Source organism: Akebia trifoliata, chromosome 16 (genome assembly GCF_017979445.1).
Source record: "Akebia trifoliata isolate Shusen 1 chromosome 16, ASM1797944v1, whole genome shotgun sequence".
NCBI classification, from domain to species: domain Eukaryota; kingdom Viridiplantae; phylum Streptophyta; class Magnoliopsida; order Ranunculales; family Lardizabalaceae; genus Akebia; species Akebia trifoliata.
In genome coordinates, this window is record NC_141390.1 from 22,587,449 (window position 1) to 22,607,855 (window position 20,407).

The 20,407-nt window shown below is 35.9% G+C and overlaps 1 protein-coding gene, 1 long non-coding RNA gene and 1 pseudogene across 2 annotated transcripts; all 3 read left to right on the top strand.

Annotated features, from left to right (window-relative positions):
* The first annotated feature begins 4,490 nt into the window (after nucleotides 1-4,490).
* LOC147382897 (uncharacterized) lies at nucleotides 4,491-9,376 on the top strand (annotated as a pseudogene).
* A 190-nt stretch (nucleotides 9,377-9,566) lies between these two features.
* On the top strand, nucleotides 9,567-14,931 carry LOC147382898 (uncharacterized). The gene is made up of 6 exons (XM_086427240.1): nucleotides 9,567-11,363; nucleotides 11,640-11,719; nucleotides 11,839-14,065; nucleotides 14,449-14,541; nucleotides 14,640-14,747; nucleotides 14,881-14,931. The coding sequence occupies exons 1-6, from the start codon at nucleotides 9,567-9,569 to the stop codon at nucleotides 14,929-14,931; spliced, it is 4,356 nt and encodes a 1,451-aa protein (XP_086283366.1).
* LOC147382899 (uncharacterized) lies at nucleotides 14,284-18,425 on the top strand. Its single transcript, XR_015173212.1, has 4 exons — nucleotides 14,284-14,922; nucleotides 15,018-15,224; nucleotides 17,368-17,437; nucleotides 17,743-18,425. It is a non-coding gene; the product is annotated as an uncharacterized LOC147382899 (long non-coding RNA).
* The last annotated feature ends 1,982 nt before the right edge of the window (nucleotides 18,426-20,407 follow it).

Here is a 20,407-nt window from a genome sequence, read left to right on the forward strand (position 1 = left end):
TCTTTAGTAATTTTTCCAAGAATAAAACGTAATTTTTTTTTTTTGAAAAAAACCTTTGTGTTGTTTTCAACCTTATTTTCTCTCTCACAAGGTGAACCAAGTGACAAAAGGTGACTATGATTACGCAAGAAAGGTATTGAAGATCTTAAAAGATTTCCATGTGTCATTCCAGATGCTTAATCTCCGAAACGATTTTTTGCATATGAAGTTTGATCTTAGGCCGTTGTTTACTAATTCCTCGTTTTTAAGTCACCAAGGCTAGACACTGGTTTCCCTAACTTGTTGGTCAAATTCCCTCAAAGAAAACCTATAGCATTGTAAATTATATAACCTTTGCGAAAACGCTATAAAATGCTTTTAATGTCGTCCAAAAAACGTCATTAAATATGTTGATATAAATAATAATATAATTATAAAAGTTGATCAATATTAACTTTAGATCGCTGAGGGGTTCACATAATTTTAATATTTATTCATTGAGTTTGCATTGAACTCAGACTCGTCGCCCTTACACCCTAGATGCACCTTTAAGTATTTCACTTGAAGATCTCATAATCTTAAATTGGTGAACTAAATATGTTTTAATTTTTTTAAAATAACCAAGACGCCAATTTGCATTACAATCAAATATAACATTATAGTATAAAAAATAGATGTGTAATGACAAATGTTGAAGAGAAAGAACGAAAGTAAGGAAAAATGTTAAAAATTGATCCATAAATTCCAAGCACATGGAAGGCTAAGAAATGTAGAAAAAAAAAACTTTTAGTCAAGTAAACGTTACATTCATTGTTTTTTAATGAAATTCATTTCATATCTCTATAATTTGCTCTGATAAAGAAGCAAAGTTTCTAAACATATTCCAATTGAATGATCAAATATCTAAGATATTAGCAATAGATGAAAAGACGATCAGATATATAGTGTGATTTTTGATTGGTAATCAAGACTAATAATTCTTTGAGAATGGTGTAGAAATCGACTCATCACTTGAACTTCGAAATTTGTCAATCTCCTAAACACAAAAGTTTGATGTCACCTTGAGCAATATCTTGTGGAACACTTGTTAATCCAACTAAATCTATAGGCCAATCTTTTAGTAGGTTTACATACACAAACAAACAGATAAATGAATCCAAAAATTGTATTGAAAGGCCCTCCATCCGTGGTTGCGGATTTACTTTTTTGGGATTTGGGAGTTGCCGCCTAGTTTTACGGTCTAGGAACCGAATCATGACTCTAAACAGATAAACAATACTGATCTACGAAAAAGAAACTATGAGTCCGGGGATCATGTTACGCAATTGGAAGGTGTTAGGCATCAATCCCGTCTGACAAATGTCGGTATCTACTTTTCCTAAAAATTACATTGCTAAAAATGACCTAAAAAAAAGAACACAAATTCTTTTTGGTCATAGGAAGGAGAGATCGTTGAAAGATAAAATTAAGAAATGAAAAGTTTAAATTTAAGTTAGAATGCTAGGTTTGAAGATTATGACTTATGCCTTATTTCTCCACATGCTTCTGTTTTAATTCAATTATTATAATTTACCTATTAAAGAAAGTAGGTTGAAAAAGAGTAATTCAAAGGTCTATGAAAAAATGAAAAGAAAAAATGTGTGTTGGGCAGATAAAAAGTGATTTAGAATGTGGACCATCGATGTTTTACCAATAATTAGTAACGACTTTTGATGGATTTAAAAGTTTCAGATTTGGTTGATTTTTTGTGATGATGATCTTCTCATCATAGAGATCATCCTCTCAAAAAATCAGCTCAATCGAAAATTTCTTAACCCATATTTTGAATACCCATTGTTTTTACATATGTTTTTACTTATGTCCCATGAACCGCCCCCATATATATATATATATATATATATATATATATATATATATATATATATATATATATAATATAATATAATAAAAATACAATTGTTTGTGACACAAACCTTCTATCATCTACAGTTTTGTGGGTTAAACCTCCCATTAAGTTTTAGTATCATGGGACCCACTTTATTTCCTTTATTCTTCACCTCCTCTAATTTTATTATATTTTCTCTTCTAGTACTTTAATCTCTTTTTTTTTTAAAATAATATCTCTCCCAACTCAATTTTTTCCCTCTTTTACCCCTTTTAATCCAAAAAGGATGCCCTTTTAATTTTACTATATTTTCTCTTTCCCCTTTTAATCCACTTTATTGTTTTTCATCTTTTACGGTTTAAATTTTATTATTTTTAATAATACCCCTTCCATCAAGTTATAGTTTATTGGGATCCACTTTATTTCATTTATTCTTCACCTCTCAAAATTTTATTATATTTTCTCTTTTACCCATTTAATCTACTTTATTGTTTTCATATTTTACTCCTTAAATCTCAATTTTTTATAATAATATCCCTCAAACTTTAGTTTATATTATGGTCAAGATCCCTTGATTCCTAAGAATGACTCATGAAAAAAGCACATGATCCTAACCCTTTAAATATAGAATCCACTGATTGAGATTTATCCTTAGCATAAGTATTCCCAGGATTTGTATTATTAAGATTGAAGGGTTGGTGGGATCATGTGTTTTATTCAAGAGTCATTCTTTGGAGTCAAAGGATCCAACCCATATATATTATATATAATAAAACACAATTGAGTTGTTATAGTTTGATGTTTTTTGAGTTGAAATAAAAGTGTCTTCAACTACAATTTTGTGATTGGACAAATGTCCCATTAAACCTATACCACACTTTTTGTCTTTCCTCTTCACTTCCTCCAACTTAATTATATCTCCTATTTAACTGATTTTATTATTTTTTTCCTCTTAACTTCAAGAAATTTTAATTATATTAGTAGGGCTCTTTTGTGGGGATCTACTTTATTTTTTTAACTTCTTATTCCTTTTAACTTTACTATATTTTCTCTTTTACCTCTTTTTAAGTTACGCTATTGTTGTTTTATCTTTTACCCCTTTAATCTAATGATGTCCTTCCAACTTTATTTTTTTTACTTTTACCCCTTTAACCATCTCATCAAGTTATAGTTTTGTGAGATCACTTTATTTTCTTTACAATTCACACCCTATTCTTTCTAAAATAAAATAAAATAAATTCTTTCTAACATTCTAAACTATTAAAATTACATATGGTGTTTAGGGTGTGGATGACCAGTGTTTGCTTCCTATTCCATTTCTTCTTCTTTGCAAGGTCTATTCTCAGATTATGTACAATCCAATCACAATCTGAAATTCAATAAGTAGAAATTGCTGATGATTGGTTAGGTCGTACTTGTTTGCTCAACAAATGGTTGGATGTGAATCTATCCAACCTAAATATAAAGACCTAAATATACGGAGCTCCCAAAAAAGGAATTCGTGGTGTTCAGATTGTCGAATGGTTGGTTTGGTAGTCCAATGAACGTTGATCATATTAGTTACCATTATGACCATCAAAATTGAGTGCGGAGTGCACATAAAGGATGGGGGGCAACACCAGCCAAGCTACAGCCACATTTTCCATATATATATATATATATATATGTTTTAATTCATTATTATTAATAAAAGTGCTAGGTACCACAATTTTGCTTGACCTAAAATTGGTTTTTCATTGTGTTTCGACCAATAGATTCTTGGGTATGATGCGAGATCAATAAAAAAGACTCGTCAAAATCTGATTAAAATCGGCTCTGAAATTGATAAATACGAATTCCAATTAAATATAAAAATCCCGGTTTATTTATTTATTTTTATTATTGATTTTGAGTCTGATTCTACAAAATACAAGTCAGATTCTTTTTTGGATGTTAAATAATGCTGGATCTGATCTATTTATCGGTTCTAATCTGCTTTACATGGTGTTGAAGTGAAAATTAACATCGAATTGGTTTCATACGTTTTCTTGAAATTCGTACATACTTGATATCCAATCTATTTCAAATCAGATAGGATCCAAATTTTTATGATATGAATATCTAATCTAGACAGATCCATCTGTAAATCCAGATTTGATCAAATTGAATCGGAATTGATAGAATTCTTCATATTGATTTCGTTATACGATCGTTATTTAATTTTTTGAACTTGGGTTTGGGTCTATAAATAACCGATTTGAAGATAATTTAAAGATTTACACATGGCATGATAGAATTCCATTTTTCTGTTCGGATTATAATTTTTTTAAATTAAAAAAAAACCTCTCAAAAGTATTTAAAATTGCACATGAGACGCTAAAATAATGCAAATTCCTTCTGAACGCTAATGCAATGTTAGATCTTAATGAATGAAGATGCAGTGGCATATATGTAAATTAAATTTAAAGAGCATGACCAACAAAAAGATTCGTTTTTTTGTGGTCAGCAAATTCAAAGATGAGAGATACGTTGTAACGTAGTGGCAGTGAAACATGAGAGATACATTGTGCTCTTTTTTCTTGATGGGTTGGGTGCAGAAAGAAACACATTGTTGTCGGTTCGTCTCCGTCTTACTTCATTATTACATATGAGGAACAAAACTTTCTTCTTTGTCTTTCTGAAGATCTCTTTTGCTTTTCTTCTTATAATACAACAACAGACTACTTCAGCATCAACAACATCATCATCATCATCATCAGCACAAGCTTTGCTCATATGGAAACAAAGTTTGTTCAATTCGACTGGATCTATTTTGGATTCATGGTCTGATGATGTCACCAATCCTTGCTATTGGATTGGAATTCAATGCGACAACAACTTCAAGATCTTCGTCGAGATTGATCTCTCTTTTCAGAGTCTGAATGGTACACTTGATGAATTCGACTTCTCGGCCTTCCCCAATCTCACCATCCTAAGCCTCTATAACAACAGCTTGTTTGGAGAAATCCCAATTCAAATTGGGTCTCTTTCAAAACTCACTTCTCTTTATCTGTTTGACAACTATTTCACAGGTATGATCCCTTCTGAGATAGGAAATCTCTTAGATCTCCAAGATTTGTGGCTTTACAACAAGTACTTATCTGGTGTGATCTCACATGAGCTTAGTCATTCACTAAAGTTACAAGGGCTCGACTTGAGTAATAATTCATTGGAGGGACCGATTCCATCAGAAATCAAGTATCTTACCAAACTTCAATACCTTGACTTGGGAATGAACAAGCTCAATGGTAAGATACCGCCACGAAATTGGCGTTCTAACTAACCTCACATACCTTCATTTATCTAATAACCCGTTTACTAGTGGGCCCATACCATCTTGGATAGGTAACCTTGGCATTCTTCACTCCTTATTTCTCTCGAATACAAGCTTGCATTCCAGTATTCCAAATGAGCTTGCATTTTTTATCCACCTTACGGATCTTGATCTGTCACTCAACAACCTCTCTCGTACTTTGCTTCTTTCCATGGTCTCTTTCCATAATCTCACTCTTTTGTTCCTGTTTAATAATAGATTATCAGGGAAGATACCTGCTGAGATTGGAAACCTATCACATCTAAAATATTTAGATTTATCTACAAACAATCTAAGTGAGCAGATACCAGACAAACTTGGTGGATGCAAAGAGCTATTGTTCTTGACTTAGTCATAATGATTTAATTGGAAATTTTCCTAAATCATTTTGCACTTTGAGTAAATTGGAAATCTTTCAAGCTTCTCATAATCATTTGAAAGGACATTTGCCAAACTGTTTAGCTAATTGCAAAAGCCTACAAGTTCTAAATCTGGAAAATAATCTGTTACATGATTTATTTCCTTTTTGGCTCGAGGTATTGCCTTCGTTACATGTCCTTGTATTGAGATCCAACAGATTCTATGGTCCTATCGAACATCCTCGAACCGATTATGATTTTCAAATGTTGCATGTCATAGATATTTCTTCCAATAGATTTACAAGTCCTTTGCCGGCATAATACTTTCAAAGTTGGAAAGCAATGATGATGGACGTAGGGAATAAGTCCAACTTGGAGTATATTGTACCTAATTTTTATTATCATGTCTCAGTGACCCTCTCGTATAAAAGACAAGAGAGGGTACTAGAGAGAATCTTGACCAGCTTTACGACACTAGATCTCTTTGACAATCGATTTGAAGGTGAAATTCCAGAAGTGATAGGAGATCTCAAATCTCTTATTCTACTAAATTTGTCTCGGAATGACCTCATTGATCACATTCCATCATCACTAGGGAATTTGAAAAATCTTGAGTCATTGGATCTCTCTCAAAATAAGCTTTCAGGGGAGATTCCTCAGCAACTGCTTTCTCTTACTTTCCTTGCCATGTTGAACGTTACACAAAACCATCTTGAAGGAAGCATTCCACGAGGCAAACAATTTAATACATTTTCAAATGATTCTTATGAAGGTAATCCACGATTATGTGGTTTTCCATTGTCAAGGAGATGCATAGGTGTCAATGCGATGCAACCACCAACAATGATCAAAAAACTCAAGGACCCAACATCTACAAATGTATTTGATTGGAAAATATTTATGTTGATAGGATATGGATGCGGAGTGGTTATTGGTGTTGCAATCGGATATAATATTTTTTGGAAGGAAAATGGATGGCTCACAAGTACTTTTGAAGGATGACAATGTACATGAGGTAAAAGATTGACGAGGATTCGCAGACTCTATGCAAATGGAAGATGAATAAAGCTAGTAAAAAAAACTTTTGTTCAAATGAATATTGCTGCCTAGTTTTATTTGAATTTTTTCTTACGATGTTGTAATCAGTAATATTTGTTATTAATAAAATAAGTCGTCTCTTTGACTCTAATTAATCTTACCAATCAAAAGAAAGAAAAAATATATAATAGAAAAGCATGTCATGAGCTTGACTAGAAGTCATTAGAAACTCTGTATCTGTAGTATAATCCATCCCTACCTCGCAAAAAATAGGGCATCTTCTAAGTCATCCAAAAAATATGAGCTGCACTGATCAAGGCTTGTTACTCAAATAATTAGAGTTAGTTCTGACCCAAATGTCATTGTTTCCTTGATTAAGGGATCCAAGTCAATCACATGTAGAGCAAGGAGCTCAGTATCACTTCTTGCAACGATGAAATATTTGTGATCACCTTTGCAAAAAATCACCTGAAACAAGAAACACATAATAATTAGAACATGAAAAAATAAAATATTCTTAATTAGTTTGTTTGATTTGAGCAATAGCAAGTCTAGCTTATCTTAAGCTATCATGTCCATAATCTGCGAAAGTCCATAATAATGAATTACTTACATGTGAAAGGCTAGCGAGTAATTTAGAGATAAAATGTGAAGAAGACGAGGAATGCTTCTCTAATCAACCAGCACCTATAAGCTACCCTCCTACCTACTTCCTCTCCTTACTAAACTGATCTCCAACTATAAATTCAAAGATGAAATTTCCCTACTTGAAAAAAAGGATGGGATTCCCAATCTGCTTAAAGTAAACAACAACTTTTGTTTTCCAAACAAACATGGGGTAGTATGTACCAAGGATTTTCTTAGGGGTGCTGAAGTCATTGAGGTTGTCGAACCAGTTGGTTCCTCGTTACAGGACATTTGTAGAAAAAATAAAGTGAGTGAATAGCTTGCTCAGTACGAGTTTCTCAATTTGCTTCTTCTATGATTTATTTTTTCTTCTTGTTGTCAAAATAGTTTGAAATGGACCAAAGATGGTCACTCAACTGTTGCAATCACCTATGCATCAAGTGTTTGGTTCAACTGTCAAAGTCTAATATCTTAGAATGAACTTTTAGAATAGTTGAAGTTTGTCCTACTGACTGAGGCCGAAGTGCTTGATTTTCTGAATCGTAAAGAATTGTTTTTAATTTGTTTATTTATATACGGTAAGACATAAATTAGCTAATTGAATCATGCTGCTTCATTCTTGGTAACTTCTGATTCATGATTGTTCAAGACTATCTAAATTTGAGTTGATACATTTCATATTTCAAAGATTCTGGCCTTTCAATCTGAACCTAGTGTTAGATTTTCTAGCTTTTAATGCCAGCCAGTCTCATTTAAAAAGCCTTTGATCGTATCAAATCGATTGATCTCTTTGATGTTGAGTATGTAGTTAGGGGGATTGATATCAGTGAAGCATTGCGACTGAAAATAGAGGTTCAGAAATAGTGGCACGATAAAATCAAGATATGGATATTTAGTTGAGAAAGGATGCTCTTATTAAATTAATAGGTCAATTATTGCTAAATCTAGCAAATATGTTACTGAGAAATTAGACATTGGCTAATGCACATTGTTCCTAAGGAATAGGAAAGAGAAATTGTGGCATTTATGGAAGTCATATGTTAATTAGTTGTTTAATTTTACTTAAAATTCAGTTATGGAGACTTGGGTTATTTCAAGCCGCAACAAACTCCAGAATTGTAGTATTTGTGCAGTAAAACAGTTCTAAACTAGATGTTGGTGTGATATACCAAAAATGAAGAAAAAAAAATATTCAAAATATTAAACTACATGAATTTGTATCTTGTGTCTTAGTTTTGTGGCTCTAACAAACCCTGCAACTTTTCCAATGTCCATTCCTTTACAGGTGCTTATGTTCTTAAAGTAAAACTCAATTCCAGGCACATAAATTTATCAGTCTCTTTGGCTATAGATTTCTAAGTTCCTTTAATGTTGGTATCGTTGTTGTACATACTGCTTCTCCTTCTGAGATATGCTGCAAAATTTAGTGCAGAGATGATTATGAAGGACAGGAAAATGAGCATTGGTTCCACAATCTGGATTAAAAAAGGGTCATATTTTAATTACTCATTTTATTTTACTTGAAATTCAGATATGGAGACTTGGGTTCTTTCAAGCCACGACATGCAAACTGCAGAATTCTAGTATTTGTTCAGCAAAACGTGTCTTCTGAACTACTAGATGCTTGTGTGATCTACCACAAATGAAAAAATAAAATAAAATAAATTAAATTAAGCTACATGAATTTGTATTCCCGTGCCTTGGTTTTGTGGGTCCAGCAAGCCCTGCAACTTTGCCGATGTCCATTCCTTTACAGGTGCTTACGTTCTTAAAGTCACTAAAACAAAACGAACCTATTGCTATGGATTTTAGCGGCGGATCATACAATCCAATTCTATACAAAATAGTTCTCATATAAACCGTGTGCCTGAATACAAAACCCTATTTGCGAACTCTGAAATAAACCCTATTTGAACGAAATATTTTTGCATCTCTTCTGTATTGATCTCCATTTCTGAGTTTGACACTCTGCAGCAAATCTGTTCTAGAAATCAGATCTCTATCCTCAAATTGTCCGAATGTTACATGCCTAACAGTTGTGGTGATTGTATTCAGTTAGGAAGTTATAATTAGTGGGTTGCTGTAGAGTCTGCTGTAGAGAAATTAGTCAATTAGGTAGTTAGTGGGTTGTGGAGTAGAAGTTATGTAGTAGTGGGTTGCTGGGTTGCTGTAATGTGTAGTCAGTTATGTGTAGTTAATGGGTTGCTGTAATGTGTAGTCAGTTATGTGTAGTTAATGGGTTGTGGTGGAAGTTATGTAGTTAGTGGATTGCTGTAGTTAGTGGGGTACATTGTGGGTAGTTGTTAATAGCAAGTGAGGGATTGAAGGGTGTATTTAATCTGCTATTATGAATGAAAACAGCAAGTGGTTTTTTTTCCAGATTAAATTCTGTCTAAGGAGGCAGGTTACCCTCGAAGTAACCATCTTTACTTCCAAATTTGCTGAAATTAGCAAGACACATAACATTGGTATCAGAGCGGTTGATTCTGGAATGGCGAAGGGAACGCGAAATGCCAAACTCGATGAGATGATGGGTCTCTTGAAGGAAACCACAGAAATCCACGGGAAGATGCTTAATGAACTAATGATGAAGGTTTCGAGTATGGACACAAAATTTGAGCATTTCTCGAAAGAACAAGGCAAAGAGATAGGGGAGAGCTCGACTAGAACCGTTAACAGACTAGATGAACCTCATCAATTTGAGGTTGACAAGGGAATTCAGACTCGGACAGTACGCTTGGAATTTCCAAGGTTTACTGGGGTGGATCCGGATGGTTGGCTTTATAGGGCAGAGCAATTCTTCGTCCATCAGCAGACTCCTTCCACTCAAAGACTGCTTATAGCCTCCTTTCACATGGAAGGTAAGGCACTCCAATGGTTTCGTTGGATGGAGCGGTCAGGGGCGATTTCGACTTGGGAATCCTTTGCCTCTGCTTTGCAAATTAGGTTTGGACCTTCACCATATGAAGATCCAACGGCTATGCTGTCCAAACTGCGACAAACGTCTTCGGTGGAGCAATATCAAACACAATTTGAAGAATTGGCTAACAAGACGGAGGGTTTGAAAGAATCCTTCATGGTTAGTTGCTTCATTGGAGGGTTACGAGAGGATGTAAGACTAAGTGTTCAAATGCTTAGGCCCACATCCCTCTATGAGGCTGTTGGGCTCGCTAGAATGCAAGAGGAAAAAGTGCTAGCTCGGCGACGACAAATCAAACCCCCAAACAGCATTAACACAGTTGCTTCTTCGGGAGCTACTAACAAATCTTCCACAATTCCTCTCAAACGACTCACACCGGTGGAGATGAAGGAGCGCAGAGATCGTGGATTATGCTACAATTGCGTTGAAAAATTCGCTCCTGGCCATAAATGCAAGGTTCAAAAACTTTTCCTTCTCGAAGGAAGTTGGCCGGACGAAGTAAATGAAGATAGGATGGAGGAAGGTGCGGAAATGGGAGATAACGAAGAAGGTGAGGATTCCAACAGCCAGCCCCGGATTTCCTTGCATGCCATTGCCGGTTCATATGCTCCACAAACGATGAAAGTTAGGGGAAGAGTTGGAAAAAGGGAGGTAGTAGTTCTAATCGATTCGGGTAGCACTCACAATTTTTTAGATACAATGGCAGCCCACAAAGCGGGACTAAACATAAAAAAGGGTGACAAATTTGAGGTGGCGGTTGCTAATGGCGATAAACTTCCTTGTGAGGGCAGATGTATGGGTGTGGGATTAACTTTGCAAGGTGTCTCAATAGAGGTTGAGTTCTATTTGTTACGCTTGGGTGGTTGTGAAGCGGTATTGGGAGCACAATGGCTTCAAACACTTGGCCCAATAACTTGGGATTTCTCATTTCTAACCATGGAATTTAACTATGGTGGGAAGAAATGTAAGTTAAAGGGTGAATCTGCTAAAAATATGGAGTTCTTAGATGAATGTAACTTGCAGAAAATTAACAAGGAGGAGAAGTATAGCTTGCTTCTTCAAATTTGTTGCATGACGAAGAGTAGCCCGAATGCTCGTCCTGACACACGTATCCAAGCCATTCTTGATAAATTCAAGGATGTTTTCAGTGAGCCAACTGGGTTACCACCTCAGCGTCCGCAGGACCATAGAATTTTGCTTGAAGAAGGAACTAAGCCCATAAGCGTCAGATCCTATCGATATCCCCATTATCAAAAGGGGGAAATTGAAAAAAAATGGTTCGCGAGATGTTACATTCAGGCATAATACGCCCCAGCCACAGTCCATTTTCCTCACCCGTGTTGTTAGTAAGGAAGAACGATGGTACGTGGTGTTTATGCGTGGATTACCGTGCACTAAATCAATTAATAATCAAAGACAAGTTTCCTATTCCTATCATTGACGAGTTGCTAGATGAATTACATGGAGCGGAGGTGTTCTCTAAATTGGATCTGCGTTCAGGCTATCATCAAATCAGGGTACATCCAGATGACATACCAAAAACAGCATTCAGAACTCATGAGGGACACTATGAGTTCCTTGTAATGCCCTTCGGCCTCACAAACGCACCGTCCACCTTTCAAAGTCTCATGAATGACATATTTGGACCATACTTACGGAGGTTTGTCTTAGTATTTTTTGATGATATTCTAATTTATAGTCACTCATGGGATGAGCATTTAACGCACCTCAGCGTAGTGTTGGGGTTGTTACGTTCTCACCATCTATTTGCCAAAGAATCTAAGTGTAGGTTTGGCTGTGAAGAAATCGACTACTTGGGTCACATAATTTCGAAGTTTGGAGTAGCGGCAGATCCTAGTAAAATATCTACTATGGTGGAGTGGCCGTTACCCTCGTCTCTAAAGTCTTTAAGGGGATTTTTGGGTCTAACAGGATATTACAGAAAGTTTGTGAGAGATTATGGAAAAATTGCCAAGCCTCTCACTGACATGCTAAAGAAGAACTCTTTTCATTGGACTCTGGAATCTCAAGAGGCTTTTGCAAAGCTCAAAGAAGCTGTGACATGCCCACCTGTTTTGGCACTTCCAAATTTCAGTAAGACCTTCATCATCGAGTGTGATGCATCAGGTTCGGGTGTTGGTGCTGTGCTCATGCAAGAAGGAAGGCCTATCGCATTCTACAGCCAAGCATTGAAGGGGAAATCCTCATTTTTCTCAACCTACGAAAGGGAACTACTGGCTTTGGTGATGGCAGTCAAAAAATGGAGACCTTACTTGTTCGGAAGAAGGTTTATAGTCAAAATAGATCATCAAAGCCTCAAGTACCTCTTGGAACAGCGAGTAGGGACACCTTCACAGCAACAATGGGTATTTAAGCTCATTGGGTATGACTTCGTGGTGGAGTACCGAAGTGGTCATCTCAACAAGGTTGCTGATGCTCTATCCCGTAGGAATGAAGATGGCGAGATTAAGGCTGTTTCCAGCCCTATTGCCACTTGGTTGGATGAGCTACAATCTGAATATAATGAAGATTCTGATATTCAAGACAAGTTGCAACAACTAAAGCAAGGATCATTGGATCCCACTCGTTTTACGGAACATAACGGACTTCTATTTTACAAAGGTAGACTCTATCTAAGTCCTCATTCACCTTTTAAAGAAAAAATCCTGCACAAGCTACATAACAGTCCCATTGGGGGACATTCGGGATTTCACAAGACCTTACAAAGGGTGAAAGCTGATTTTTATTGGCTTGGCTTGAAGGGTGATGTGAGAAAGCATGTACGAGAATGCGACATTTGCCAACGTCACAAGGCTGAAAATGTGGCACCGTCGGGTTTACTTCAGCCATTACCTATCCCTTCTCGTATCTGGACAGATATCTCAATGGACTTCATTGAGGGCTTACCTTCATCTCATAACATGAACGTCATCATGGTGGTAGTTGACCGACTATCGAAATATGCTCATTTTATTCCTCTCTCGCATCCCTATACTGCGGCAATGGTGGCTAAACTCTTCCTCGACCACATATTTAAGTTACACGGCATACCTGCATCATTTGTTAGCGATCGAGATCCGGCTTTTACGAGTGCATTTTGGCAGGAATTCATCAAGTTGCAAGGTACCGAGCTGAAAATGAGTTCAGCTTACCATCCTCAAACCGATGGCCAGACTGAGATTGTTAACAAGTGTCTTGAGAACTACTTAAGAAGCTTCTGTAGTACACGACCCAAGGAATGGAATCGATGGGTTTCCTTAGCTGAGTATTGGTATAACACCAATACACATTCAGCCACAGGTCTGACACCCTTTGAGGCAGTATATGGGGTGCCACCACCCCGTTTACAATCTTATATCAAGGGTACCACTAAGGTGCAAGCTGTGGAGCAAGTTCTGAAAAACAGGGATCATCTTATACAAATCCTAAAGGAGAATCTTCAAGATGCTCAACAGAGGATGAAACAATTGGCAGATAGGCATCGAACAGAGCGCTCCTTTGAAGTAGGTGATTTGGTCTTCTTACGGCTTCAACCCTATCGCCAACAGTCCCTGGCTCTCCGAAAGGTTCTTAAATTATCGCCAAGGTACTTTGGGCCCTTCCAAATTATTCGAAAAATAGGACTGGTAGCCTATCAATTGAAGCTTCCCGAAGGAGCAAAGATTCATCCCATATTCCATGTCTCATGTTTGAAGAAAAATTTGGGAAGCAATGTCCAGGTACAGCCAGCTCTACCCATTGTAAATGATGATGGAATCTTTCAGCCTAAGCCAGACAAGATTTTGGATAGGCGTATGGTAAAAAGGGGGCGTCAAGCTGCTACTGAAGTCTTGATCAAGTGGCAAGGATTGGAGGAGGAGGATGCCACATGGGAGTCGTACTACAAGTTGTGTGAACAATTTCCTGACATAAACCTTGAGGACAAGGTTTTTTCCAAGGGGACAGGCATGTTACATGCCTAACAGTTGTGGTGATTGTATTCAGTTAGGAAGTTATAATTAGTGGGTTGCTGTAGAGTCTGCTGTAGAGAAATTAGTCAATTAGGTAGTTAGTGGGTTGTGGAGTAGAAGTTATGTAGTAGTGGGTTGCTGGGTTGCTGTAATGTGTAGTCAGTTATGTGTAGTTAATGGGTTGCTGTAATGTGTAGTCAGTTATGTGTAGTTAATGGGTTGTGGTGGAAGTTATGTAGTTAGTGGATTGCTGTAGTTAGTGGGGTACATTGTGGGTAGTTGTTAATAGCAAGTGAGGGATTGAAGGGTGTATTTAATCTGCTATTATGAATGAAAACAGCAAGTGGTTTTTTTTCCAGATTAAATTCTGTCTAAGGAGGCAGGTTACCCTCGAAGTAACCATCTTTACTTCCAAATTTGCTGAAATTAGCAAGACACATAACACCGAACCTGTAAGTAACAGATCTCTCTCTGTTAGTAGCCAATGCTTGCATATTTATTGACTCTTTGTACAATTAAAGGTTAAACAAAACACTTCACATCCACACAGTGGCTTCGCATAGTGGTGAGGCTTGGTTTTTGTGATTGTTTTGAGAGGCGAGTCTTTGTAGAAGGGTTGGTTTTGGTTTGTAAAAATATTGCTTTTATTGCTGTGAAGGTTGGCTTCAAATTGCTAACTTGCTATCCCTTGTAAATTCAAAACAAACATATTAGGCTTTTTTCTTTCTTTCTTTCTTTTTTTTATATACCTTTTTTTTTTCCGTTTTTTCATTTTTTTGCCCTTGAGTTAGGCCAATTCTGTGAAGAAGGATCTCGTTTGGGAGATTGTCCAGGTAGCATAAAAATAATTTACTTAAAGTATTATAATTGTTAACGTTAATTCTTTATATTAGAATCTTTATTCATATGCTTTCTAAATGTGACGTAGGATGTATTCGAAGTGTACATCACTTTGAAGGATTGGGTACTTGAATCCTTTAATGTAAAATGGAAGGATTTCAAGTCTAAGTTGAAGAGGAAGCATTATATTTCCTTTAAAGGTAACCTGAATGTGGCTAAAAGAAACTGTCCATTGGATGTCGAGCCAATGGAGTGGGAGTGGCTCATCCAATTTTGGAAAAGAGATGTCGGCAAGGTACTAATCTACTCTTTGATTATTTTCAGCAATGCCAACCTATGCATAATCAATATTTCTGAATTTTAAATTTGTTTCACTAAATGTCACCTTTGAATGGAAACATTAGATGCGTGAAACCAAGAACAAACGTAAACCGTTCACAACAAAAGATGCCCCACACATTTGGTTCGAAGAGCTTTGCAAGGAGATCCAATGAGGAGGTAAATTTGAGATTTACCTCTGATGAGCTTTATTACTTCCATTTTTACAACCTTCACACTGACATCCAATAGAACTTTCTACACCAGCCTATAAGACAGTGAGAGTGATTAAGTAGGCCAAGAAGAATAACTTGAAGAACAGAATTATAACATAGACCAAGCCAGTAAATAATAGAACACACAAATCTCTTGTCACCAGCGTTCTCCACATGGCTCAAAAACCATGTGCAAAACATACACAATATGTGCGTGGCAAAACATAAACTCTTCTTTCTTTTTCATGGCTAGGCAAGCAAGATTGGTGACCAATAATTAATAGGTGAAAGCATTTTGACCACTCCCACAATCTAATGAAGACATTGCACACATTGCCATCACATGTGCATTGTGTTTGCACACCTTGGCTTTGAAAGTTATTAGGTTTGATTGCTTCAAGGATGTGTATGAGGCAATGCCCACTTTGGCCCAATTATGGGGAATTGCAAGATTAGGGGGTGTGATGATTATGTATTGAATGATGGATTCATTTTCAAAGGAGCTCAACTACATATTTTGGATTGCTCATTTTGGCAAAATATTATTGTGGAGCCTCATAGTGGAGGACTTGATCACTTTGGGCAAGACAAGACAAGACAAGACAATGACCTTAGCAACGGAAAAATACTATTTGCCAAAATTGCGGTGGGATGTAACACGGTATGTTGAGAGATGTCAAGTTTGTCAAGCTTTAAAGGATCAAGCGCAAAACACAAGACGTTACAAGCCATTACCGATTCCTAAGTCGTTGTGGGTTGATGTTGGCATAGACCTTGTATTGAGACTTTCTAGAGCTCAACGAGATTTGGTTCCTTTACGAACTTGGGTAGAGCAGGTTAAGATGTGGAAGAAATGATGAAGAATATGCATGAAATCCACGAGAAAAATATGATAGCATTTATCAAAGATCTTAATGCACAAATCAAATTTCAAATTGAGAGTTCGAACTACAAATATAAGGAAGATGTTGATCTTCACATGAGGAGAGTTGCCTACAATGTAGGTGATTTGGTTTGGGTGGTTTTACGCAAAGAGAGGCAGCTAGGTGGCTTATACAATAAACTTAATGCTTCCTCCTCACATATAATGTGTTTAATGTACAACATTTGCTACTCTATTATGTTGCCTAACTCGTGGTCGAGTTCTTTTAAGGATGGGAGAATGATGCAGTTCAAGTTTGTTAGTTGTTGGAGTTAGTTGTTTGTTATTTCGGTTAGTAACAACCTGAAGTAGTTAGTTGTTGGAGCTAGTTTCTTTTTAGTATTTTTTTGTTACTTTAGTGTTCGAGTATGGGTAATGTAGTCATTTCACTTGGGGATGTTATGTTCTTGTTTTGCCTGCAAATAGGCTCACGGATTTAGTTATAAATCAGTTTTTAGTTGAATGAAATAAATTTAAAAGAGAGTTTTCTCTTCCAACTCAACTTTTGTTGAAGGGGGTGAAGCGGAAAGGCAATAAGGTAGTGTGAACCCCACTCCACTACCGAGAGAGAGAGAGAGAGAGTTGAATTAAAGATTGAAATGGATAAGAATTATTTTAGAATGGATGAAGCTTGTTGGTCAGGGCTATTGAATGAGGCCATAGTCCTTGTTGTGATTGTTTGAGGCCTAAAGAATTATTTTTTAATTTGTTTGTTGATATTAGGTAAGACATAAAATAGCCACTTGAATCATGCTGCTTCCTTCTTGTAACTTCCGACTCCCCATTGCTCAAGGCTGTCTAAATTTGAGTTGGTACATTTCATATTTCAAAGATTCTAACCTTTCAATCTGAAACTAGTGTGAGATTTTCTAGCTTCTAATAATCTTGTTTAAAAAGCCTTTGATCATATCAAATCAATTAATCTCCTTAATGTTGAATTAAGTTTGGAGTATCTAAATATGTTTCTCTGCTCCATGTAACAGGAAGATTGATATCACTGAAGCATTGCAATTACAAATAGAGGTCCAGAAACAGCTGCATGAACAACTTGAGGTACGGATTTGTAGTTGAGAAAGCATTAGCTTAATAGGTCTCTTAATGCTAAATCTGTCAAATATGTTACTGAGAAGTCAGACATTGGCTAAAAACATTGTCACAAAAGCATAGAAGAGACATTGTGCCATTTATAGCAATCAACCATTTGATGGTGAAGTGACTTTGAATGCTAAGAGTTCAAAACGCTACCTTCTTCTTTTGGGTCCTTCTGAATGCTTTTCCTCTTACGTCTCCTCATATATAATCTTACCATTTTCTCTTTTGACATTGTGTTAATTATCTTTTATTTATTATTGTCCAAGATGAAGAAGATACAAAAGTCCAGATATGACATCTTCTCCCAAGTCATGGGTGAAGATTGGCATGGCCATGTCAGGATGATGGGTTTGGGAGTTCGTCCTACCACTTTGTGGGGGGACCTCAACCCACATGTCAAGAGTTGGTGAGGGAGGCCATCGATGCACAGACAGGATGCGACCAAGGCAGCAACATGTGCTGATATGGAAGCAAGACAAGACGCCACTGATTCCAATACAACATCACAAGATAGCTCTCAAAAGTTTGGTTGGAAGCAAAAGGCGTCTGAACCCGAAGTCATTGAGGCCGTTGAGTCAGGTGTAGTTGGCATGTCAAGTATCCCACCTGCAAAGCGTGCTAGAGTAGATAACATGGCCAAATCAACATGGGACTAACAAGTCGATGTGCTGGCATTGCAATGTCTCATGAAGACATGATTTGTTTTCATGAAGAGAGGCACACTGTAGCTCTGTTTCTTTTCAGTCATTAAGAAATTTTTTTACTGAGTTTTGATTACATGTTTTTCTCCCTTACATTAGCAGGTGTAGGTACATTGAAGAACTTGCACTAGATGACTTGGATTTTTTGTAAATGCCCCATATAGAGAAGGATACTTAAAAAAAAAAATTAAATAAGAGTTTGGGGTGTGGATGACCATTGTTTGCTTCCCGTTCCATTTCTTCTTCTTTGCGAGATACAATCTCAGATTATGTACAATCCAACCACAGCCTGAAATTCAATAACTGAAATTGACGATCTCTGCCATCCCCCTTTTCTATTGAACAACTTTATCCCCGAAAAGTGAGACAAGTAATAATTATTTTAATTCACCCTGAACAACTTTATCGTTGAAACAGTGAATGGCGATGACTCTAAAACAAACTAATTCACGGACATTATAAACAAATTTGTCAACAATCATAGAAAGGGCAAGGAAATCATTTTCTGGTCACTGTCAATGGTTGGTTTGGTAATCCAATGAACGTTGATCATATTGGTTACCATTATGACCATCAAAATTGACTGCAGAGTGCACATAAAGGATGGGGGGCAACACCTGTGTTTTAACCATTTTTTTAAATTCATTATTATTAATAAAAATGCTAGGGACCACGTTTTTGCTAGATCTGAATTTCAACCAATAAATTCTTGGGTATAATACGAGATCAATAAAAAAGAATCGTCAAAATCCGATTAAAATTGGCTCTGAAATTGAAAAATATGAATTCCGATCAAATATAAAATTCACGTTTATTTATTTATTTTTTTATCGATTTTGAGTCCGATTCTACAAAATAGAAGTCAGATTTTTCTTGGATGTTAAATAATGCTGGATCTGATCTACTTATTCAGTTCTAATGTGCTTTACATGGTGTTGAAATGAAAATTAACATCAAATTGGTTCATACATTTTCTTGAAATTTGTACATTCTTGATATCCAATCTATCTCAAATCAGACCGGAGCCAAATTTTTGTAATATGAATATCTAATCTAGACAGACCCATCCATAAATTCAGATTTGATCAAATTGAATCGGAATTGATAGAATTCTTCAAATTGATTTCATTATCTAATTTATTTGAACTCAGTTTTGGGTCTATAAATAACCGATTCAAAGATAACTTAAAGATTTACATGTAGCATGATAGAGTTCCATTTTTCTGTTCCCATGATAATTTTTTATGAGAGCCACGTTGTGCTCTTTTTTCTTGATGGGTTGGGTACAGAAAGAAACACATTGAGCCTGGAAAAAGATGTCTTTTTATAAGAGAATTACTTAATAGACCCTGTGGGAGGGGTTTCATTTTAAATAGTCCCTAACTTTTGACAGTAGCTTGAATGTTCATTTGGTGAATTTTTTGTTTCTTAATGACCCCACAACTTCATCTCTTCTTATAATGTTTTCGAAATACCCAAACTAGCCAATTTCTCATCTTCTTCACCTCCTTAGGTATTTCAATGATGATTGCAATAACTTTTCACCATTTTTAACCATGAATGACAACTCAAGTTAATTTTTTTTTTAGTCAGTTTATCGAAACTCATAATTATATACTATATTGTATATACTATAAATAACATATTCTAGATCCAAAATTTAAAATTAATATTGGACATTTGATACGGTAATTGAATGCAAATATTCATATAGAGTATTCACCAGATTTCAAATTTGAATTCCGAGGATAAAAATTAATTTGGATCCGGATGTTCTATATAAAAAGACTCTAAATAATCAGTTTGTAATGGAGGATTGGATGGTTTAGACATACTCCTTACAATTTTGGCAAATATTTGACACATCTCTTGTGTTTTTTGATACGATGACGTACCTCTTGACCTCAGTCTATACTAATAAAAAGTTACTTAAATGACTTCATCTTCAACCTCTAGAGAAAAACCAATGATTTTTCTTCCAAATTAATTCTGTCATCTTCCAGCTCTTCAACCTAAAGATCAACGTCTTCTTTAACCTTACGTAGAAAACCCTTGTTTGTTTAGTGAAGAAAGTCATCGTATTTTCATTTTATCAAAAATTATATCTTGTTCTCTAGGTTTGGCAGTTGAAGGTGACAGAATTATATGTTTGAAGATGAGGATAAAAGTTTTTACCATCGGGTTGAAGATGATTGATTTAGGAGAGAAAAATCAAATAATTGTTTTGTTA